General features: G+C 42.1%; 2 protein-coding genes across 2 annotated transcripts in view; one reads left to right on the forward strand and one right to left on the reverse strand.

The window, feature by feature from the left end:
* The window catches only part of susd5 (sushi domain containing 5), a 40,358-nt gene extending 31,955 nt beyond the window's left edge, over positions 1–8,403 (reverse strand). The window contains exon 1 of the mRNA XM_064347131.1: positions 7,941–8,403. Coding sequence (XP_064203201.1) covers positions 7,941–8,028 — 88 coding nt within the window. The 5' untranslated portion in view covers positions 8,029–8,403. The remainder of the gene's footprint in view (positions 1–7,940) is intronic.
* An 8,138-nt stretch (positions 8,404–16,541) lies between these two features.
* Positions 16,542–26,001, forward strand: part of fbxl2 (F-box and leucine-rich repeat protein 2) — a 48,691-nt gene continuing 39,231 nt past the window's right edge. The window contains exon 1 of the mRNA XM_064347134.1: positions 16,542–17,058. Within this exon, the coding sequence (XP_064203204.1) occupies positions 17,029–17,058 (30 nt within the window). The 5' untranslated portion in view covers positions 16,542–17,028. The remainder of the gene's footprint in view (positions 17,059–26,001) is intronic.

Below are 26,001 nucleotides of genomic sequence, written 5' to 3' on the forward strand. Positions count from 1 at the left end.
GGTATCACAAATATCATTCACTGCACAGAGAAACTGCCTGGCCAAGCAAAAACATTCACTGAATCTGAAACAGTATTGTTAAACTATTCCTTTAGCCCATTCCTTCCTGCTGCAATGCCATAGCTATGTCACTACGGGGCCTTGGATCTGAGGTCTGGGTGCACCTTCCTCTGAACATGCAAACAGCGGTTTTCCTTGATGAAGATCAACAAGTCACCCCAGAAACCAGCTTTAGCGCTAGGCATGGCAGCAATCACTGATGAGCTTATCTCATAAATGAGGTGCCAGCTCGCTGGTTAAACAACCAAATGAGCTAGGAACAAAAAATATGCAGAATTACATTGTCTTTACATTGTTACAAACTGACTCTTGTATGTAACAAGGGGGGGGGGAGAGACCACATACAAAAAATGTAAAACAAGAGTGTATGAAACTAAGTTGAAGCAATAAAAGTATAATATATATACTTACAGGGTGAGTAAGTAGGATGTATCTGGGGTGCAAAACCATGCATGGATGAATTCTAAGTGTGGTGTAGGGATCAGGCCAGGAGTAAGAAACAAGAAGGACAGAAAGCAGCCCTCTTAAACCCCAAGCAAACCACATCCACAGGTGTAGCCAATTTACACTGACGTACCACTCAACTTTGACTACCAGCACCGGCAAAGAGAAAACCACAGAGCAGAAAAGGCAGCCAGATGAGTGGGCCATCACAAAAACTAACAAACTCCACATACATGTGTATCATTTTGAAGGCAACTGAATGGCAACAAGTAACATTTGTAGCTAAACACACTCATACAATAAAAATAATGTATTTATTAAAATAAGCAGAATGGCTAATTCTGCAGTTTGCTAGACCTGGCAGATGAAGAGCGAGCTTCAGCTTGGCCCACAGTGCAGGTGGTTGTTGTTCCTGTCCTATAGCATACATAGGACCAGGTTGAAGGCCCATTAGCTCCAAACTTTTGGTCAGAATCTTTTCTCAAGAGAGAAAAAAATAATAATTTGAAGAGACAACAGGCCAATTTCATTTTTTAGCCTCATAAGTCCTCCAGGAGATCTCGTGTCCTGGGCTGCTAGCACTCTCAGACAGGCAGCCATGCGCCATGTTATGCTCTCATAATCTCCATTATAACAGGAAAAAATCAAGCTGAAGGGAAAGAAAGCATGACTTACCATGACTTAAGACAGCTGAGCAACCACTTGTTGATATACTATGGCTAAGCAGCCTTTAAATGCTTCACTACCCGTTTTATGTCAGATGCCCCATTTTGCCAAAGATTTTGATGTCAATGTGGTTAAATAAAGGACAAATATTCAAAATGTTTTAAATCACTATTTCTGTTCTCAACTGAGCTGACTTAGACCGCAAAGTGAATTTCTGTCTTTTCAGTTGTTTTTAATAAGAGTGTGGAGCGACTACATGTCCCAAGATGTTTTCCTTACAAACAGATGTTGTTTCCAATGTAACACACAGGTCAGCTCTAATGAGTAGTGACAATAAATTTAGACTGTGTCTCCGTTTTACTGAAATGCTTCAAAACATAATAGCAGAGTACGACGATCGTCTGGGAGCTCATGATAAGTAATGAACTGGCCAGGTGTCAGGCATATACCAGAGGATATGTCTAAACGGGGAACCTTTCAAAGGATCATATCAGATTTTTATGCATGATGGCGTTCTTCTGACTAACTAGTGGCAATAACGTCATTTCTCAGCCATTACTGCATACTTTACCCAGGCATGAAAATGTCCATGACTACATCCACATTGTAGATTGTGGTGTGGGGATGGCTGGTTTAAGCAGCCACACCTGCCCTGGGTCAAGCTAATTAGACCTGGCCAATTGGATAATTGGTTAATAATTAGATAATTGGCCAGGCTAATTGGACCCAGGAACAGGAGTGGCTGCACCTGTGCGTAGTGAGGTAATCACTGCGCACAGGTTAAATCTGCCCTCCCCACCCACATCAGGAGCTTCGGTCATGACTGTTTTAACATCTGCTCATTTGGCTATACCATCTTGCCAAACCCTCGTGGAATAAATGTGGACTGTTTGAACATCTTCTCCCTGTGTCTCTGTGCTGGAGGGCCCCAAAGAAAGCCACTTCGGTGGCCTGTGGCAGGCGTGTTTGCCACAGTGGCGCCCAACGTGGGGCTCCTCCGGCACAGCAAAGAGGCACAGGAGGGCCAGCCAGGAAGCACACTGGAGGAGGGGCGGCTGAGGTGTTCCCGACAGGGCTTCGGGTGGATCCTCCGGGCCAAAAATGGGGAGCTGAAGATGACCAGGGAGGGGAAGGAGGCAATCCTCAGCTGGGACGCTGAGGAGCTGCACCTGGCCGAGGAGGCAGGTCAGCGACGGGCGGTGCACGAGAGGTGGTCGCGCCGTGAGCTGGACTTGGCCGGGAAGGCGGGTCAGCCACGGGCGGCGCACGAGCGGTGGCCGCGCCGTTTTGCTTCCTTTCTCGTCCGTTTTGGTTGTTTTTAGTTCTTTGTTTTGGCCTGGTTGGTTTGCCCGGAGCCCATGAGGGGATAAGCCTGCAGCCGCCTGCCAGCAGAGCCGACTGGCGGCCACCACAGCCACGAGGGTTCCTGGTCCCCAGCACCACACGGCCAGTCCACCAGCCCACCAGCCCAGCCACCCCACCACAGCCCCTGGAACAGCCCAAGCCGGTGACGCCCCCACCAGCCAGCAGAGCAGCCCAGGACTTCCCGTGCTCCGGGAGGGAGGAGGAAGAAGGGCTGCCTTGTCGTCAGAAGGAGGGGCACAGCATGTACTGGACTGTTCCGGGGCCACCCACCCTGACTTTTTTTTTTTGCGTGTTTAGAGTTTATTTTTATTTGTCTTTTGCTTTGTTGGGAGTGCAGGGGTGGGGGGGGGGGTAGGCTTCGGCCAGTGATTCTCCCTGGCCTCAGTTTGGCGTTGGGGGTATGTGGTGTGGGGATGGCTGGTTTAAGCAGCCACACCTGCCCTGGGTCAAGCTAATTAGACCTGGCCAATTGGATAATTGGTGAAGAATTAGATAATTGGCCAGGCTAATTGGACCCAGGAACAGGAGTGGCTGCACCTGTGCGTAGTGAGGTAATCACTGCGCACAGGTTAAATCTGCCATCCCCACCCACACCAGGCAGCTTCTCTGTCATGACAGTGTTTGAGATCTGCTCACTTGGCTGTAACATCTTGCCAAACCCTCGTGGAATAAATGTGGACTGTTTGAACATCTTCTCCCTGTGTCTCTGTGCTGGAGGGCCCCAAAGAAAAGCCACTTCGGTGGCCTGTGGCAGGCGTGTTTGCCACAGTGGCGCCCAACGTGGGGCTCCTCCGGCACAGCAAAGAGGCACAGGAGGGCCAGCCAGGAAGCACACTGGACGAGGGGCGGCTGAGGTGTTCCCGACAGGGCTTCGGGCGGATCCTCCGGGCCAAGAATGGGGAGCGGAAGATGACCAGGGAGGGGAAGGAGGCAATCCTCAGCTGGGACGCTGAGGAGCTGCACCTGGCCGAGGAGGCAGGTCAGCGACGGGCGGTGCACGAGAGGTGGTCGCGCCGTGAGCTGGACTTGGCCGGGAAGGCGGGTCAGCCACGGGCGGCGCACGAGCGGTGGCCGCGCCGTTTTGCTTCCTTTCTCGTCCGTTTGGTTGTTTTTCGTTCTTTGTTTTGGCCTGGTTGGTTTGCCCGGAGCCCATGAGGGGATAAGCCTGCAGCCGCCTGCCAGCAGAGCCGACTGGCGGCCACCACAGCCACGAGGGTTCCTGGGCCCCAGCACCACAAGGCCAGTCCACCAGCCCACCAGCCCAGCCACCCCACCACAGCCCCTGGAACAGCCCAAGCCGGTGACGCCCCCACCAGCCAGCAGAGCAGCCCAGGACTTCCCGTGCTCCAGGAGGGAGGAGGAAGAAGGGCTGCCTTGTCGTACGAAGGAGGGTCACCGCATATACTGGACTGTTCCGGGGCCACCCACCCTGACTTTTTTTTAATTTTTTAGCGTGTTTGGAGTGTTTTTTGTTTGTTGTCTTTGGCTTTGTTGGGAGTGTGGGGGTGGGGGGTGGGGGGAGTAGGCTTCGGCCAGGGATTATCCCTGGCCTCAGTTTGGCGTTGGGGGTATGTGGTGTGGGGATGGCTGGTTTAAGCAGCCACACCTGCCCTGGGTCAAGCTAATTAGACCTGGCCAATTGGATAATTGGTTAATAATTAGATAATTGGCCAGGCTAATTGGACCCAGGAACAGGAGTGGCTGCACCTGTGCGTAGTGAGGTAATCACTGCGCACAGGTTAAATCTGCCCTCCCCACCCACATCAGGAGCTTCGGTCATGACTGTTTTAACATCTGCTCATTTGGCTATACCATCTTGCCAAACCCTCGTGGAATAAATGTGGACTGTTTGAACATCTTCTCCCTGTGTCTCTGTGCTGGAGGGCCCCAAAGAAAGCCACTTCGGTGGCCTGTGGCAGGCGTGTTTGCCACATAGATCTATAAACCTTACACATAGTCCACATAAAGGCATGCTGCAGAGTTTAAAAACATTTCTAATTAATTGTTAGGGATTAAGTGAATTCAATTTAATTTATTTATCATTTTGGAATATTGTAAAACCAGAAGCATTTGTTATATTTAATGTCACTCAGTACAGTTTACATACTGAAACCACGTAAATGGCCTAAGGAATATCTATGAAGTAATGTCCATCAGGAAAAGGGGTGTCTGCTAAGAAAGCAACAAATGTAATAAGCATTTAATGAGGGTTCATGAAATCATTTCTCCTGCCACCACATAATGTGAAGGAAGGATCTGCATCAACGAGCACTTTGTGGGCTTTACGATGATCATCTGTCAAAATATCTGTGGTTACATGTGGTCAGTGAATTATTAGATTGCCCATTCCATTTCTGCTATTCAGCATGGTCATCTCAGTTCCTGGTTTCCAAGACAACACCCTTTTTCCAGTCCTTCCTAGTTCATTTGGGATGGGAGTACTTATTTGCGGATACAGGACTGACCTTACAACCTGAAAGGTTACAGGCCTGATTCTCAGGTACAGCAGTGCCCTTATGTCTCTGAGCATGCGATTTCCCCTGAACGCCTTCAGTAAATGTTCAGCTTTATAAATCTGTGGTGTCTGAATTCCTCCAGAAGGGCCTCTTATCATGCTCTAAAGCTGGTGTTTACAACTATTAAGGGGTTGGCATTTGTCCGCTGTAGACTCCCCCTGTTAAGATCCGTTTGAAAAAAAGAAAAAATTAAATGGCTTTTTGTCATTATTAAAATTATGCTCACATATTAAAAAGCAGCAGCTGACATCTTATTCTGATGTTAACACCATGGTGTGAATTCTCATTCAGTCCAGTGCATTTTGTTCACTAGCATAAGACAAGCAGAATGTGGTCAGTGTGATGTGTGGTGCATATAGATCAGTGTAGTGCCAAAGAAAACACAAAGGACCACTCCCAAATGACTCACAAATCCCTCCAAGAATTTCTCTTTCTGTATCAGCCAAATTATGAAAATTGACATATACCATAAAATTTCCATGACATGACCAATGCCTGGTCTCAGGTTATGTCCATAAACAACAATCACAATGCTTTCTAGATTCATTTTTGTGGCAATCAATATTAGAAATTTTGAATTTGAATTAACAACTATCCTGTTCCTTTGAAGTTGTGTTCAACACAGAATTCAAAAAGAAGAGAGAAATAACTGCTCTGTTCATGTTCAAGTCCATATGTGGACAAAATCTTAACCAAATTAATTCGACTTTGACTTTCTGGTAATATTTAGCACCACATTTCAATTAATCTCTGCAGTGGCTTGCCAACAGCTCTCTCTGTTTGCCTTGTTCATCATATCTGACAGGAGCCTTGCTATGTGCTAAAAGTGAATAGTTAAAAAATTGCTTTGTGATTTCAATCTGTCATTTAATCTTTATCAATCAATCAATCAATCAAAACTTTATTTCAGACTCAAGGTCCATATAAAATACAGAACATTACATAGACTGCTACTCACTTGTAATATCTCTACAACTTATCGATAAGCACATAAGGAGCATGCACAGCTCAGTGTGCTACTCCCTGGTCCTCTACCAGTAAATTTCAAACTGAAAAAACATGTTTTCAACATACAAAAATGCCAAGTTACTCACATATGCAAAGCACTGTCTATAAGTCATTCATTCAAGCTTGCAAAATCAAGGCCTGCCATTAAATGTACTGATATCAATATCAAGCTACAAAAAACAATACTGGTTATCTTAGGTCACACAAATTAAACAAACTGTACTCCAAAACAATGTTTCCAAAGTGCCCAATGTTTTCTAAATTATTTCAAGTAACTTGGCCCGGTGTGTATCTGATGTTTTTATTGGCTGATGTAGCTAAATGTCCAATGGCAAGATGTATTCTTTGTGGGCCAGGAGCATTTGTGATGATGTAATCGGCTGGAAAAATAATAATAATAATAATAAGAAGAAGAAGAAGAAGAAGGAAAAATCCCCTAGGTTTTGGCCTTTATTGTGTGGACGTGTGCATTTGTTTGTGAATTCTGTCAGAACGTACAGAAATGTATGTTTTTAAGGACTGAGAGTGTGTGGTCATTGTGGTTATTTCAGTGGGAAACCCTGAAAAGTGCCAAACTCTCTGTGCTGTATAGGTATGGGTTAGCAGGTACGCCATCACTTAACCAATGTTGGTCTGAGCTCCAGACATCTGTAACTGATGACGTATGGGCAGTGGTGTGGTCATAGCTTCCTCCTACACCTTATTTCCAATTCCTCTCTTTACAAGAGTAGGAGGAGCCATATTTATTGGGAGGGCTTCTCATAATACCCAAACCATTATTCAATTACTACACCAAGTAAACAGCACTGTTGTGGCCGCATAGCCCTGACTCTAATCCTTATTAACAAAGACAAGAGTAGAAAAGGTGGTAAACAAGTGTAAACTTGCGCTCTGCTCAGGTATCAAAAGCAGTTGAGCAAAGGTCCTCTGTGTCATTTAATCACAGCAATAATGCATGCAAATGTATTTAACGAAAATATTTGTTTAGCTGATAGCCTTACTCCTACAGTAACAATAGCTCATGCTACATAATTACGCACATATAATACAGTACACTGCCATATCACCAAGTTTGCGCAGTACAAATAGACTAATCCAGAATTTTAGTTGCGACAAAATATTAAATCTATTATTTATTATTAAATACATAATTTATTAAAACATAATAGATGTAGGCTAATAGGCCTGTTGAAATTGCTCAAACACCAAACGTACTATTCTTCAACGAAATGGACATGCCGTTTTACGGTTACAGGTAGTCCGAAGACTGATGCCTATGTTAGCAAATCATATCAGTATTAGCGTTTCTCCAGATTAGACACAATATACAAATATTATGAACCCAGCATATTTAATTATTTTAATGCCACTCGTTCGCTCTGAACGCCAGTATGGGGTTGACAAAATCGAGAAGTAGCCACCTTAAGGTGTAGCCTGCAGCGGGAAGTCTACAGTGCTGCATACAGAGATGTCAGCACGTAATAATAAAAGAGCTCATTCATAAGGCCTAAAAATAAAAAATACAACTAAAATGCTGCCCATAATATTATATAATATTAGTCTAATATAAATGCATAAACCGATACATAGGAACTGACTCATGCACCTTCAGTGCAATTACGTAAAGAAGCGCTTACTTTATTATGTAGCCTACTTATGCAATACGGACTATTTGTTTTGCAGCTACTTTGAAAGTTAGTTGTGTATTAAATGAAAGCATCCTTCCCTACTGCAGACAGCATAGTTCAGAGGGAATTGACGACGCCAGATGTTTAGAGCTGTCGGTACAAATTGCAGGTGGAAACTCCAAGTGTTTAAGCAAACTATCAGCACGCTGCTGTTTAAGTTGCAATAGGATGTGACAGTTCATTAAGAACTTACCATCTGCGCGAACGGAAGTGATGGTTAAGCAAGTCAAGCATCCAAATAGCTGAAAGAAGATGTGATTTCGGTAGCAATTCCGTGCCATGCTGAGTTAGCTACTTTTTTTCTTATCAGTGAACGTCCAAAAACAAAACTTGAAGTTTCCCTCACGTTCACCGTTACTTAAACAACTGAGGAGAAAATCCGATATTTCCCTCTCGCCACACGATAGAAGCTAACTGTTGGAATAGAAAGGACGGACTGACTGTTGGCTTGAAAGATAAAAAAGAAAGGGGAAACAATTCAGACTGGTAGGGTGGAGGAGAGGTTATATCCATCCAAATAGTGCATTGCCGTGCAAATGGAGCGCCGCTGTGAAAATTCGCATCACTGTGTCAGTAAATACGTAATGGGTCAGATTTTAACCAGAGACAGCACAGAAATGAGAGAACCGCTTGAGAACGGCAGAACGCTGGACACAGGAGAGATGAACACAAATGGCTACTGCTTCAAACACTGTCAGTGGCAACACAAAATTACGTTATTATTTAAATCAGTGCACCAGAGCAAAGCTGTTGATGATTACTGTTTTGGTAAAGAGACTGGCTTATGAGGTGCATGTTGTCAGTAAATTGAATTAAATTTCTGCTCTACGCCACAAAGGCATCAGGCTTTTTTTTTTTTTTGTAAATTTTGTGCTCCTGAGGAAGACCGTTTGCCTGTTTCTCCAGACTATGAAATCACAAAATGACGGTATTAAGTAAATAGATGAGTCGGAGGAAACTGCAGAACTGATTGCCTTTAAAAGTTTAAACGCTCACCTAATTCTTGTTTCTTTTTGTGGACAGACCAGGTGCTATAGTCTGGTAGTTGTAGCGGTAGTAGTAGTAGTAGTAATAATAATAATAATAATAATAATCAGCATAATCATCATATCGTATCATATTAAATATTGTCTTCTTAGTTCTTACTACACATGATTACATGGGGTGGTTGTATTATGCACTCAATACATTACTCCCTAGTGCATAAATTAGTTGTAAAATTCAGTAAAACCTAATTTTACAATCTAAAAAGAAAGTAGTTTATGACGTATACATATTATTAGTAGTTTATTATTATTATTATTATTATTATTATTGTTGTTGTTGTTGTTGTTAGCAGTGGTGGTGGTGGTGGCATTATTGTTGGCATTATCATTATTGGCCAATAATCATAATAATATGCTGCTTTTGCTCATACTGCAAATGATGAAGACGATAATGGAGATGATGATTAATGGTGATGATGATTAATTTAACATTTTGTTGTGTCTGTTGCTGTTTCTCTTCTTGTTGCTCTTATGTCAGTCATGTTTGTTATTCACACTTTTATGTTTGTTATTCACACTGTACATGGAGTGTGAGTCGTTCTCTGAGTACCCACACACACACACACACACATACACACACACACCCTGCCAAGAAGGTGCTTGTGTCTTTGAAAAAGCACCATAGAGATGAAAAGGGGAACAGGCTCCAGTATCTGAGCGCATTGCTAATAAACAGCTAGTCCTGAACAATAGACCTGCTACTGAGAAAAGGCTTCCATTAATTTAGAAGGTTTTTTTCTTGTTGCTCTGATGCAGTATAGAGTATATTGCTTTTACTGATAATACATAATACAATTTCAATAATAGTGAATTGGCAGTGGTGGGAACAGAACAGAACCAAGCCACATTTATGAAACAAGATCATTTCTAACCCATCACAGGTCAGATGCGATATTTACAACTTGCTAGCCATAACACCTTGGATTTCCTTAACTCATGCCTATGCAGGTGTAATATACAGGTGTGACATGTTAAGCTGATTTCCAGGGAAGCAGTGGGTAATGACTGACTCCTTCATGTTGCTGTGGTTCTGCAGGTGAGAAGGGTCTGTGGTTGTGGGCTCCAGTTCCCTGCAGTGAACATGAAAATACTCGCTGATGGCAAGCGATGTATGATTTTTAGCCTTGATCCAAAATGCATTATGGGTGCATTGATATGGGAAGGCAGTAGGCAGAGGAAGGCACATAGTTGTCCTTAAATGGATGATTAAAATATACATAAATATATTAGAGTTTAAACTTGTATTTCAATGGCTTTCCTCTAGGGGTCTCCATAGGCACTCCAGTGGCACAGTCAAGTGGCTAATTGTTCAATTGAGTCACTAAATGAGGCATTTATGAAAACAATTAGTTGAGGTTTTTGTTTTAGCCCAGCACCTGGTTCTACTTAAAGTCTTGATTGAAGACCACAATTAATTAGTTGACTCACTTATTTTTTTTAATTTTACTTCTTTGTGTAAGTTAAATGTTACATCACTGCTCTCATTTTTAATGTTTCTAACAAAACCTATCATGCCCCTGTACAACATTTTCAAATACTGCAGCATGTTCACGGTTGTAAGTAATCAAACCGAATTCAACACGCGAGTGTCGCTTGAAAACATCATTGTCTGTCATCATCTGTGCTTAATTAGTGGCAATTACTTTATCAAGTTAGATTATTGAGGTGGTGAAAATTAGATAATTGTTTGAGAAGGGGCCTGACAAAGAGGCTATCATGACCTCTAGCTGGTGGAGAATTGAAGTACTGTACGAGAAAGCAAGGGGAAGCAGACTGGTGGCCGTAATTACAGTGTGTAAAATGTGAAGGATGGAACCCACAAAGGTTGAGCTAAGCCAGGACTCAAACTAGTAAATAATGTGATGCTGAAATGTATTTATTTATTCACTTTCTTGCAGCTGAACCCCACAGATCCCTGACCACCGACTTCCAGTCCCTCTATCAGAAAATACAGTCCTCAGTCAAATAAGAATTGAGGGTTTTTTAGTGATCTGAAATCAACTTTTCAATAAAGAGAGGAACAGCCTTTGTCCGACCTCCTGCTGCCAGTCGGTGACAACCTCACTCATGTCTGGATGTAAGGGAGCATGATTTACACTCACCCTGATAATGCCGGGGTTTCCCCCATTGACACAGAGGCCCAGTTCCCTGATATCACACTTGAAATACAGAAAGGACAACTGCCCCCCTCTCTGCTGAGAGTGGACAGTCATACATTCCAATGGCATAAAAATGGGCAGAGCTGTACAGACAGCTTTCTTTGCATTCTTTTTTTTTCCTTAGCAGACAGTCTTTGGCAAAAACAGACCTCCATAAAGCAGAGAGGGTAACAGACAGAGAAGGGCCACAGCTGAAAAAGTGCCATGGTGGGGATTAAGCCACCACCTCAAGAGGAAACACACATGGCCGAGAGTTGGCTGCCATGCAACTATATATGCAGTGAGCTCCATAATGTTTGGGTCAAAAGCACTTTTTTTTCTTGATTTCCACAATTACTGTACTCCATAATTTAAAATTTGTAATAATATTAAACAATATTCATCAATATTAACAATAGTTATGTAAATTAAAGTATTCATGTTTAGTACTTTGTTGCATGTCTTTTGCATCCAACGAGAGCTTGAAGTCTGTGACCCATAGACATTAGCAGGTATGGAGAATCACTCTGCTTGGCTTATAATGCTGCCATCTTCAAATCCTGCTTGTTTCCGGGGCTAGTTGCCCTAAATTTTCTCTATAGTATATGAAACTCATATTCAATGGCATCCAGATTAGTTGACTGACTTGGCCAATCAAGACTTTTCAAGTTTTTCGCTTTGAAAAAATTGTTCTTTCTTTAGCAATATGTTTGGCATCATTGTCTTGCTGTAGGATGAAGTGTCATCCAAAGAGTTTGGAGGCATTTGGTTGAACTGGAGTAGATGAGGTGCTTTTGTACAATTCAGAATTCATTTTACTGCTTGTATCAACAGTTACATCATCAATGAAGACAAGTGAGCCAGTACCCGTGGTAGCCATACATGCCCAAACCATAACACCCCCACCACCATGTTCATTTTGCCCGAATCCTGTGCACCCCTGTCCATGCAGTGCCATACCATAAAAGACACTGATACTGAGTTTGACATAATTTGTGAACAGATAGAATGTCAGGACTGGACTTTGTTTGAATGTCTCTGAAGTATCCAAGCACCTATTGTAAACAGTAGGGGATCACACTAAATTACATTTAGTGTCACTAATGGGTAAAACACTATTCCTAGGTTCAAATTTTATTTCATGGTACTCTGAGATGGTATGGGTTGAGGTCAAGAAGACGCTTTTGCCAAGTTTCAGGCTTGTTGATCTTCCCCGTAGATCCTGTGTGTGATGTATTCTCATATTTTGAACCAACAGTAAGGACAGATGAAAACTGAGGGTCCCTCCCATGAACCCAGGCTGCAAAAATAGCTTTCCTTCATCAATGGCAGACTCAGGTGATAATCACCACTGAGTGCTCTGGGGAGTTGTCCTGACAGAGTGACTCATCTCCGCGATCGCAGAAAACCCTCCTGAAGCTCCCTGGGTGACTGCACTTAGTCACCTTTCTCCCTCGTCCCTGGGACCCGTGGAGAAGATTCACAGACGTGAGAAAGAAGGAAAGAAGGAATAGGCATGTAACAGAGATTGTGATTCACACCAATGGAAATTTGGAGCAGTAAGTGAGAATTGTGCTTCAGCAGCCCATGGGGGCAAAGTCACAGCTCCAACAGCAAGGTGTGTAATTTCTGAGGGTCATATTGTTTCCGCACTAGACAGGTTGTCTTATTACTCAAATGATCTCAATTGCAGAGGGAATGAATTTGCTCATCTAACTGTGCGTTGCCATGGTTTTCACAAGAATAAGCAGCACTTAACATGAACATTCTCCAATGAAAAATAACAAAAATGTCTCTCTTTTCATGCATAAGTAGTCACTGTGTCACGTTAATGATTGTAGAATTTTCTTAAAGTTACCTTTATGAGATGCCATTGTAATTGGCCAATTACATTGTATTTAGCGGCAAACATTTTAGAGTACATAGTGGACAGCTAAAGGGAGTCAAGATGGACTATAGGTTAATCCTTGCAACATTAATCCTCACAAAATATTATCATTTAAATATGAGAAGGCTGAAAAGATTAAAGAAGATGTTTAAAATATACTATATAAGCAGCCGCGAAATACTGAAGTCATTTGCTAGAAAAATACTGATGTATGCAACCAGTCTGCCTAATCCAGTTTTAAATTATTATTGAAACAGAAAATATGATACTGTATAAATGCATCATATAAACTGTGCCATCAAGCTGTGTATCAATCCAGGGCTCTCTATCTAAAGTGAAAATGTCGCTTCAAACTTCAGTTTATCTGAGTTCATTTATTCTGCAGGTTCTTTTTCGGACTTTGATCTACACCTTATACTGTGCTTTCGCAAAGGGGATGCCTGCAGGTTTTACTGTGGGATAGAAACATAAAAATACTGACTGACACGCATTATAAAATACTAAAAGGGAGCATTTGTCACATGTTTGCTATGCCGTGATTGCTCAGACCAATTTAAATAAAAATTATTTGTTTTTCTTTGATGTTTAAAGGCCGTAGCTGCATATTGTCATCAAAATGATACTCATTGGTGGATTGTAGTTGGTGAGTGGGGAAGACAGCAGTGTATTTATAGACAAAAACAGACCCCTGGCGGAAAGGGGGGGGGGGGGGTATGGGGGTCTGAACCCACAGAACAGAACAAGGAGGAAGTGGTGGAAGAGGTGTGTGTCCCGTGGTGACGGATTCTGTGCGTAAGACGGGTAATTACTAACATTCTCACACTGAGCTGAGACTGTTGGGTGTGCCCATTGCTTGTTGCTAAGCAAAGCACACAACAAGCCCCAATGGTTGGACTGTGCTACTGACTTACCAAACTCTAAATAGACTTTGGAATAGACAGGCTGCTTTTAGAGATTTTATTTTACTATTTCTTTTTGTTAAGGGGATGTGTTTTTATACTGCATTACCACTGGGAGGGAAAGGTCTCATTGCTACCTCAAAATGTATTATGGGATGTTAAGCAATAAATAAATAAATGTATTGATTAAGGCCATGGCTTGGAAATGAAATAGGGCTATGGCTTTGACTCTCAAGTGGCACTCTTTAACAAGGCTACTCTAACGAGGGTTGATGATGTAGGGAAATTTTATTTCTCAGTTTTCAAAATGAAAGGAAGTTAACCAGTCCATCACAAGTGAAAGTGTGGACACCGTTTTAACATAAACAAAAGCCTTGTCATGACTATCTTACAAATATAAACGTGTTCACTGCTAAGAATGTTCTCTACTTCCCTGCAAATGTAAGCAGGTTTGCAACTTCACCATGGACTGAGATTTGGTCTGTTTAGAGAGTACAGCTTAATTAAATGGACTTCCACTAAGACATTCTTAATTACTGTGCAGATCTAGAGCATAGTAATGCTGCAGGGCAACTGCATTCTGAGTGCTGGTGGTTGGAAGAAACATTATGACTATTATCATTATTTCAGTACAGCAGGGATAATTGAAAAATATAATTCGACCTTAATATACAAGTTTGAACTGGAAATCATACAAACATTTATCTGAAGCAATTTCAATTACTGTTAGAAAATGTATCTCAGGAACAAAGATTAGCTGTATCCATGGTAGAAAGCGTGCAAAAGAGATTGCCTTTTTAAAAGCAAATGGGATATGACTTAAAGCGCTTGTGTCACTATAAACAGAAAAATGATAGTAGTTATGTTGCTAATATTATACCCCTATTAAAAGTTCAGGGTGAACCTTAATTGGGAAACAACAGGAAGTGATGCCATTAAAGGCGTCTGAGAGCAGAATAGGTATCATAAAGTGAAACAAAAATAATGTATGAAAGTGACAAATTATCTCTAAAAATTGTAGGTGTTTCTAAAGTTTCCATTACTCCTAAACATTATTATCTTTTTGATGAATTAAAGGGCAGAGCCCTGGTATTTCCCATACTGCCCACACACACAAACACACTCACATGTACATGCACACTTTCACACACACACACACTCACACAAATGCACACACACGTACACACACACACTCACAAACACTCACATGTACACACACACAAAAGCACATGCACACGCACACCCACGCATACTCACATGCACAGACACACATACTCAAGCTCACACATACATACACTTATGCTCACACACACATGCACGAACACACACACACACTCACACATGCACACTCACACCCACGCATACTCACATGCACACACACACATACTCACGTTCACACACACACTGACACACACTCTCACACACACACACACACACACACACACATAGTGTCCCTGCTGGTGGGGTCACTGGTATGAACAGAGTCTGTCTGGATGCCGCCTGTGAGCTTAAAATAATATTTTCTTTCACTAAACATGGTTATAATGGAGGAAAATAGTGGGGTGGGGCTTAGCTCTTTTCCCCTATAAGGAGCACTGCTGGAATACTCAATTTACCCAACTTTGAGCAGCAAATTATTTTGCTTTTGCGTGTGTTAGTTGTAGACATAATGTTTTCAGTTATGAAGCTGAAAATACAGCATCCGTGAAGAAAGATATCTTAGAGGAAAAATGACAGTGGAGTGGGCCAGTTGGGGAATCAAACAGCACAATTATGAGTACAAGCCTAGCTCAGTTCCTTTTAGACCATAATGAACAATATTCACGTGAACATAACTGTGCTCGAAGTCACTGTGACCTGTAACTAATTAACAGCAACATACCATCCTCTGTAGGTGAAAAACGTAGAAAACGGGATGTTTCTTCTACTGCTCCAACTGTTCACTTATTTTCAGAGACAGGGGAGCTCTGGGTAATGTTTTTGCTTCAACGTTTCCTCACTTTTCATAACACGGATGCGCAAATGTGACAGTTGATTGATATTGTTGCATGATTTGTGATGTATGACACATATACACACAAACAGATGATAACTGTGTGCGAGTGCGAGCGCGTGCGTGCGTGCCGAAATCAGACGTATGCCAAACGCACCTCAAATACTGTTAAAAGGAGACATTCGACTACGACTTACCGCAGTATCGTATCACACAATATTAGCGCGCCCTCTACCGTTGTTTTTATGACAGAAGAAAAGGACTGACATAATTCGGTGGATTTCGTCGAGATATTTTATTCGTTTAAGATGTATCGATCTCTTGCATATCCGTCTTAGAATATATGGATTCTGTGTATGAATTGCATTTTAATAATAAAATACAGATAACGTCAACAATTATACATTCGAGCCGTTTTTACTGATCAGCCCAATCTTTTGTGGGAAAGACACTTCATCATTGTTTGAGTGCTTTTAACTTTTTCAACAATTTTCTGCATCTACTGTTTCTCATGCAAATGTCTCACTACCCCCGACGAAACTTAAAACGGAAGTAGGGGCGGGAGTGGGCTGTCTCAAACCAATAAAACATCTCTGGTTTTAGGGAGGGTGCCTTTATTGTTCATGCTCGTAGCAACTAAAACATAATTCAACGTACCCCTTAAATTAGACAGGAAACTGGAAGACACCACGTAAGTATATTCTATCAGGCGAAACTGGACTAGTTTGTTGGGACACTCAATCAAAACAAAACGGCCACGCGTACTTTTCCCGCAGAAATGACGTCACCGTACCCCTCCTCTTTTCTAGTACACACTGCGCTCACACATACACGCACACACATTATGACGTTTAAAGCCGGCGCGCACAGTTACAAGTAATGGGAGCCATTTCTTCTTTTTTCAAGCTTGTTTTAGCCCGGGGCAAACATACTATTGGGGTCTCGACACAAAGAACAGAAACAGAAAAGCGCTGCCCGGATGTCCCATTACTTGTCTTGTAATGGAAGTGTAGCTGGAGAAAGCGGAAGTGAGGTCAGAGAGGCAGGCTGTCTCCTCCATGTTATTATTGTTATTTTGACTGTGTGATGATACGGAGCAGAGATCCATCGGGTTCTCCCGCAACACTTTGCCTGCCTGGGATCACCCATTACGGCCGGGACAGCGACGTGAGGCGAGCACAACACGCTAGAGGGGCGTCTTCGATGTGTGTGCAGGGTTTTTCTTTGCAACACAGTTAATATCGACAATACGACGCTGTCACCACAGCAAATGCCAGTTCTAGACTTGTGCTACTTCTGCTAACGCCTGTCGCTGAAATGAACGGGATAACCAAGGGCAGATTTGAGGTAGGCTCCTGTGATTTAGCAGGCTTATGTAAGTAGTGTGACATACATTGACAAAACGCTAGTGGAAACGTGCGTTCGTGCGTGGGTTTTTGTGTATGAGTGCGTGTCTGCGTGCTCGTGTGTGTGGTGTGTGTGTATCTGTCTGTGTATATATTCCGTCTCTCCTCGTTTTCTGTCTCCGCGTGTAAGCATGTTGGGCCGTGTTGTTCTAAATTTATGTAGTGTGACAATGCCTTTTGTTCGCAAAGGATAATAATAAGTCGCGTTATACTACAGTCATCTACAGTAACTGCACCAGCTGACAATGACAGCAGTATGCTACAGTGTTTTGTTTCAGACCATGAGGTGGGAATTAAAATAGGCTGGACATCTCGACAGCTGGACAGCTTTCACACTACTTTCTAGTCCACGTTCGACATCATATTATTTGAAAATGTAAGTTTATAATTTAGGGAGTTTATGCTTTGAATGCTGCTGATCAACTGTCATACTGCTGCGTCAAGGATGGGTATCGATACGTTTCCATTATTCGATAGCCGCTTCTGTGATGGTGGCTCTACTCGAGTAGAGTCGATCGACACGGGTTTTGCCCCTGTCACGTGTCATGAAATAGTCCTGGTGGGGTCTAGTTTCCCTTAATAGAGAATCTGAAGATGCATTTGGTCGATGTGTGAGGAATAACGTCCTTGTCAGGATTAATGTCTTCCGCGTAACGAGCTTAGTCTTTGAACATGAACTATTTTCTCGAGCGCTGATAGAGCAGACTACATAATATGTAGCGGGTGTCCCGGCAACTAAAAGGTTAAACGCATTTTGTTTAGATGACTGCGTTAGCAGTGACAGGAAACGACAATACAAGACTAAATTACCATACTCCTGTTTTTGCAACCTGCGCTATAACTCCGAGAGTAGCTCAGATTGTTGGACAATCCTGAAACAACACACCCAGGGCTTTGACTGGAAACATTTTCTGCACTCCCCCTAAAGGTGTTCTGAGATGCATCTGTTGGCCACGGATGATTTCAGCATATACCATATTTAACTTGCACATCCATGTTGCTCATCATGCCCGACAGAAATGGCAATAAAATAATATACTCTTAGATAAATACAGTCGTCTTTTCTTGACAATATGTTCGACGATATAAATTTATTGTGCAATTGCAACAGCATGGAAATACTATTGTTACAGACAGTAGCTGTGTACTGTATCAAGCACAATGCACAGAAAAGGGTAGCTCGGAATTATGGGCGTGGTTACACATAGGCAGGCATAACTTGGAAAAACATGTGGCATGCGCACTTTGAGTTGCTAATTAACTGAGCAGTAAATCAGATTGGCCGTGGCCTATTGACAGATGTCGTGTGAAAACGTGTAATTGTAGTGTTTGCCCCCAGACAGCGTTTGGATACTCTCAGCTGCATATCTGTTTTATACGTCTACCAAGAAGCTCGGTTTCATAACTAAGTGCCTGCGGAGTAAAACTCATTGTTTTACAAAGAGAACGTTTACAGCATCAGATACGTTTGCACACCTTTTTTAATGGTACTGTTTAAACGCTTCCTCCTTCACACCATTCTTCACTGCCATTAGCCTTGCACGTTCCCTACTGATACTATTATTTGGACCATATGTAATATTATACAGCTAAATAAAGGTGTGCAGGTGGGCTGTCACTTACAGTAGAATGGAACTTATGGTAGTCTAAACATTTTCCTTGTAATTGGTGCATAGTGAGCAGTGCAGTGGAAATGCAAGTCTCTGAACTCTGAATGGTAAACACCATGGACACCATGGTTTGTATTGACGTGAACCAAGTTTATTTTGGATTGGCAGGAGTGGGACATGGTATAATCACATGCCTATTTCTTTTTCTTCATCTGTTTGTGAGACCAAACAGATGTCAAACAAAATATCGATATTGTGGGAATTGTTTCCATGTGGAGTTTGGCTTCTGTAAAGATTAAATGAAGCTGCCATTTGTAAATGACTGCTGGCATAAGTCATTTGCAAATGGAATGGGAATTGAAACTTCTGAAGGAAATCTATTGGATGAATCTTGTTGTAATGGTGATTACATAGGTGCTAGGACTTTTTAACAGTGTCCGCAGAGGGAAACCTTTGTGCATGGCTTGATTTCTTTGTGATTTTCTTAAACCCGAAATTATGAATCTTCATTGGCACGTAAGCCATTGAAACAGAATATGTGAAGCAATAGTCTTGCAGCATCCTTAGAGAAGTGGAGGTGAAGACATTTAGCCTAAGTGATAGACCACATTGCAGATCTCCATTTTGCAGTTGCTATTCCAATAGTCCTGGTTCAGCCCATCAACAACCAAGCTGCACCCTGTAGCTCTTGTTCCTGTTGTCCTGCTGGAGCCAATCAGTACTTAGTATAATGAAATTTTAGGCTGCACGGGAGGTTAATACCTCTATTACTTTTCAGCCTTTCCAAGATTGTCAACTCCCAGGAGCGGTGACTGTGTATGCTGGTGGTTGTAGATTGGTGGTACATTCATGATTGTGATGATTTACATAAAGAAGGTCACTGAAACCAGAATCTAAACTGACCATAGTTAGCTGAGGTGCATCTGAACTTGTGTAAAAAGAACAGTGACCAAGCCCAATAAAATCCTCTTGTCAATAATAATGATGATCCACAAGAGACAGAATCTATTCTAATATAATTTTTTTGTTTTATCACGATTATGTAAAATCATTATTCGCCATTTTATCTGAACACTAGTTCATATAAGCATAATGTGTGGGTGAGCAAAATAATTGAATCTGCGATTCATTAATGGCCTCGCTGGAAACTGGAATTGGAAACTCCAAACAAATAAGTCTTCCCTTTTGCACTTTAAGTCAGTGAATAGCATGGCTTTAGTTAAGAGCAGGTTAATGGTTGAAGTGTGCATCTGTAACCATGCATTCATCCATGTTATTGTTTTTTTGTGTCGAGTGGGGCATTAGCAATGCAAATAAATCAGAGCCTAGGGCTTGCATGCAGTTTGGCCTTCTGAGTTTGGATCAACTTTGCTGTTGAGTGAGTTGCAATAAGAAAGAAACGTACTGCAGCAATACGTAGGGCAGGGCTGCCAAATCCTGTTCCTGGAGATCTACCATCCCGTATGTTTTCATTTCAACCCTAATTCGATCACACCTGATTCTACTAATTAGCTGCTCAACAAGACCTCTTGCTGTTGAATGAGGTGTGCTTTGTTAGAGTTTGAGTGGAAACCTATAGGATGGTAGATCTCCAGAAACAGGATTGGGCAGGTCTGACGTAGGGTGGCAGTGTAAGGGAATGAGGTTGTGACCTAAAGATTGCAGGTTCAGTTCCCAGGTAGGGCACTGCTGTTGTTCCCTTGAGCAAGATCCTTGACCTAAATTGCTTTAGTATATATCCAGCTCTATAAATGGATACTATGTAAAAATGCAAAAGTTGTGAAAGTCACTCTGGATTACAGCATCTTCGAATGCCAGTAAGGTAATATAAAACCTTTAATCTTAAACAGCGTAGCAGCCCTGTACATTACATATTTTGCAGTGGTTAGAGCACATGAATTTGGGCTCATGAGTTCTGGATTTCTACCCTAGGTGAGATGCTACTCTACCTTTGGAAGGGGTACTTCACATCCAATGTGCATTAAAGAAATGTACAGAATCGACAGATTGACTCAACATGTGACAAATAAAGTGGTGGATGTTAACAGGTGGATTTTATCCTGCAAGTAGTTGGGACTAATAATAATAATATATGGTAGTATATGGGTTCTTGTTGATATGGGTTATTCATATTTGTTCAGAATGAGGAGGTAGACATGTGGAAGAAATGTGGTGCATGTATGTGACACGTGATGGCTGTAATCATTAAAAAAAAAAATTTTGAGCACCACCTAGAGTGTCAGTTGCATGGGTGTCATGCATAATATTTTGGCAGCTATATCGTGCCTGCTGTATTTTCTGAGTTTTTGAGCAAGGGAAAGAGGTGAAAATTTAGTGAGAGGCAGAAGGAAAATTAGAAGAGGAGGAAAAGAAGAAGAGGAATCCTAGTGAAAACAATGGGGGTCCTACGCACCCTTGGTGTTTGGATCCCTTATAATAATGCATGGAATGCGACTGCACTCAAAATCAACTGAATCACTATGTTGGTTCCCTATTTCAATCTGTCTAGTAGAAACTGCGTGGGTGGATTTAATTTCTTTTAACTGCAATCAACAACTTCCTCACCTCTGTTGCAGACTGTCTTCCTCAGCAAAAAAATAAAATAAGTAATCAGTCAGTCCATAGGTCTGATGCAGTTCGGTGAAGCTCGGGGCAATTGGGTGAAATGTCTTAAACTTTCGGTGATTTCAGCAGCATTTTGGTGCATTAAACTTGCACTTCTGCAGTGGTGTAATAAAGATGTCAGGTTCCTGCACTAAATTTGTACAGCACAGGTAATTTTGCTTACTAATGTGCTGATAGTTGGTTACTGCGAAGCTCACATTATTTGTAGTTTACTATGTTAACACTGAAGGACAGTTTTAATCCTGTTCATTTTTATGCATTTCCCTTCACCTGTATTGTATTACAAATGCAATCACTGACTACATATTTTTGCAGATATTAGAACTCTTCAAGCTTTTTCTCTGCAACTTCTGGCTCAGCATACTAAAACCTCTTGCATAATGCGCTTCTTTTTTCACATGCCCATTACCGTGCAAAAACTGCATTGCTGGGGAGAAACGGCGGAGCATCACCTTGTGTAATTTGGAACGAAATACTGACGCTGTCATTGTGATGGAAATGGTTTCATGCTTCCAGGGCGACTGTGCACACATACCACAGCTCCTCTTACTGGCTCTCTGTACTTTCTGTACAGGCTGCAGAAGACATTCAAATTCAAATGTCTGCCCTGGAGGGTAGTGATCACACCTCTCTTTTTTTAAACCCAGAACTTGCTGATGCGTTGTCAAGATAAGTTGAGTGGTGTACCTCATGATTTTTCTCCAGAAATGTTGAGCAAAGTCAAATGAAAAAGACTTCAAAATTAGATTTTTTGGTATGGCAATCCTTGAATGTATACATTGTACACTGTTTTTAGTGATGATGTTATTTGCATATGTTTTGCACCTATTCAAAGATGAAAATGTATGATATTAAGCTGTAAAAGGTGGATAATTGTGAGGTTGCCTTTGCCATTACATAGGCTACATTATATTGTTTAATGCTAAGCACCTTAAAATGAACTGTCGTCATTAATGTTAGCCTACTGATAAACATGATGGCTATCCACCTAGTTAGATTGCTTTAACTATTACTGAAACTGGCTATACTTGGCTGAACAAAACTGAGCTGGCAATAAATGATGATGAGTTAATATATAGCCATGTAGCTAACAGATTTAACTTTTGTGTGCCCATCTATCAAATTGCAGTTACCCCATTGTTTCTCTGTCATAGGTATTTTACCACATACTTGTGCCTACTGGTACTAATCAGTATCTGAGTGCTATTTGGTGACTAGAATTTTGGTCCACATCCAGGCTGAGCAATGCTCCTCTCTGATTGGTAATTTGGTGGTGGTTTGTTTTGCAGCCACAGGCCACAGACCTCCACATATAATTACATGCAAAGATTCAATATGTTGATTGATTGGAGAGCCTCCAGGCTTCTTGACAGGTGCCCAGGGAATGAAATGGCCAATGCCTTCTCAGACCTCTGCAGTCATCGGTGGACATCTTATCAGTGTGTGAGCTACTTAACTTTTGGAAATAGCTGTTTATTGACTTGGCGTGGGCATTACACACCCAGCTATGTCCCTGGGGATAGGCCAAGACTATTCAGTAGGTGGACTGGTGGCAGCATACAGCCTGTCATGGACATACTCTTGGCCTTTTGATCATTTTCAAGATTTAAAAAGTTATTATCCAGATGCATCAAAATCATTGACTATGCCCCAATTGTGACAGTGAAGTCCAGCATTTTAAGGAGTTTTTGACTTGCATAAAGTACATCTTATTTGTTCATTGTTTTATTACTGTATGTCTTAAGTGATTGGCCTGTATTCACCATTTATAAAAATAAAATAAAAAAACTGAATGCCTAGAAATAGTTGGAGAACCCAGGGCTTAGTTTTCTTGGTAAATTTCTATTTATTCAGCCAGAACTTTAAGTTTAATGGTGTGGCTGCTGGATGGCTCATCTTATAAAGGCACTGTTCTAGAACTTGGATAGGTCCCACAGTCTGGTATTGAATCTGGACCTTTTCATCACCGACTGTAGTCGGCAATGCTTAATTGCAGCTAGCGTCACCCTTGGATGGGATGGCTTCTGCTGGTTTCTGCCAGAATGACGATGCCTGATCTTGCACCAGCGAGCCCCGCTGGTTGGTCTCTGCCTTGCGGTTCTCCTGTTGAGCTGCACACGAAGCGCCCTCCTCTGACTCACGTCTGTGTGAGCCCCTCTTGCCAATGGCTGAGAGAAAAGCAGCGGTGGACACATTGCATGATTTGGAGGAGAGCGCATGCTTATCTGCTCTCTTTGGAATTGGTTCCAGAGCTTGTGACGAACATTGCATTTTGAATGTCATTGGAGGTTCCAAATTTGGAGAAAAGGGGGAAAAAGCTTTGTAAAAAGTTTAAAGGAATAAAACCTGCCTTTGTACCACTAGGAATGATAAATAGTGAGGGGCCCGAAATCTCATTTGGTTACAGGCAGCATTCAAACCTTTTTTCCATTAAAACTCAAAAGATAGCAAACCCCCATGCCACAAATGATTATGTGTCCTTTTCTTTGAATTGCCACAGTCAAATATATGCCGAAGGTAATAGTGGCACTATGGTACGTCTTGTGATTGAAATGACAGGCTTTCAGAAGCTGAGCCTTTGTTTTTCAACTGTGAATTCAGCATAAGGCACCTCAGTTTTTAGTCAAAACTGCTTTCCATTATTCAGAATCAGACGCAGCAACCCTGATGTAGCCACTCATTGTCCCAATCTGGGTGAAGGGCTAGAAAATATGCCGGGTGAAAATTTTTGTCATGTTGCTATCCAATTTCTACCCTGCCAGGTAGAAATCTGGGTACTTGTGGACCCCACCTTGAAAGGAAACTGAGCTGGCGGGTTCGGTATTAGCATGTAGCATTTGAGCTGTAGCCGCTGTGTGCAGATTGCGGTCTGTAATCCGTGTCACACAGGTTTTGTCCCGCTCACATCGCCTGCGGGCGTGAATCTGCAGTGCGTGATGCACTCCTGTGGAATTATGTATTTATTTTTGTATCACCGGTATGTGTCTGTTTCTGAGTGTGTACGTGTGCTGTACTGTAGAAGACCTCTCCCAGACTTGGCTGATTTTTACTCTGTTAAAATGTTCCTTGTATTTTTATTGTAACATATCATTACCAGTGCATGCATGTTTATAGTGTCAGTACTAAAACCGATCTGTCCACCATATTAAGAGTTGAATGCATTCATCCTTTCCATCCATCTTCTAAACCACTTGCGTCTGGTCAGAGTCCCGGGGAGCCATTGGGTGAAAGGCAGGAATACACTCTTGGCAGCTCACCAATACATCACAGGACCCACATACCGATCACTCACATTCATATCCCAAGGGCAGTTTAGACTCTCCAATTAACCTAACCTGCATGTCTCTGGCCTGTGGGAGGAAACTGGAGTGAGATTAATACAATGTAGCTGAATATAATGCATTACTTTTTTATCATGTCAGTGCATTTGTCATACAGCACAACTTTCAGACATGCCAAATTATTTTGCAAAATGTGATTTCATGTGTATTGTGTTCAATGCATTTGAACCTACATTTGAATTTATTTGCTAAAGGTGTGTTATGACCGATATATGGATATATTTAATGTCTCATGTTGGTTTTATTTTCTGATTAATATCGTTTAAATTTCGATTCTAGTTATTGTTAAAAGCAATCATGTCCCAGTCCACTCAGTGAAGAGCTGTAAAGGAGCGATTTGTTTCCTCCATTCCTCTCTTTGTAATGGGTTGCTTATTCATATCTCTAAGGTGATTAGTTTGCCCAAATCACTATGTCAGGTGATTAGTCTCCTCATGTTTCTCTGCGACACAGATTGATTATTAATGTCTGTCTGTGTGGTGGTTATTTCCTCATATCTCTGCGTGAGATGGCTGGGGTAGTTTATTATCTGTCTATGTGGTTGTTTGTTTATTCATGTCTGTCTGTTAGGTTGTTTTTTTATTCCCGTTGGCCTGTGCGGTCGTTAGTTCATCATATCTCTCTGTGAAGTTGTTAATTCCTTCATATCACTCCTGGGAGATGGTGCTGTGCTTGTCTGGTGGACATTTTGTGTCTGTCAAGGTTGATGGAGCATTGAAGGGGAACATCCTACCCTAGGTCACCTGAGGGATAGTCAGCTGTCAATCAACAAGCCAGTCGTGGTCACAGAGCCTTACTCTGTGGAACAATTCCTGTGCTGGGATCCCAAAGAAAGAAAAAACTGATAAAATATGGGACAGGAAAATAAAGATGAAGAGTAATTGATAAACTCTTGAAGAGCATTCAAAATGGGGAGCGCATCCTAACATGTTACAAGCAGATAAGCGCTGTTGGGTGGCTTGGCCTGTTAAGGCACTGTTCTTGTGCATGGATGGCCCCCGCTGGTATCGAGTCTTGACTGTACCAGTGCTGACTGTGGCTGGCACTGCTTTACCATTGCCCAGGGGTGGGAGGGTGTCACCAGTGACCCCTGCTGGTTGATTAGGCAGCTGCAATTCCTCTTGTTGTACTGCACATGAAATCTATTCCTTTGACTTGTGTCTGTTAGTGTCCAGCTTGTGCTGTACTGTGAAAAGAAATGGCAGCTGACATTGTGTGCTTTGCAGGAGATTACATGCTTGTCTGTACTCTCCCAAATCGACAGTGGAGGCTGTGGCAATGAGCACTGATAAATATGACCAGACATTC

The sequence above is a fragment of the Anguilla rostrata genome, chromosome 8 (genome assembly GCF_018555375.3).
Source record: "Anguilla rostrata isolate EN2019 chromosome 8, ASM1855537v3, whole genome shotgun sequence".
In the NCBI taxonomy this organism is placed as follows: Eukaryota; Metazoa; Chordata; class Actinopteri; order Anguilliformes; family Anguillidae; genus Anguilla; species Anguilla rostrata.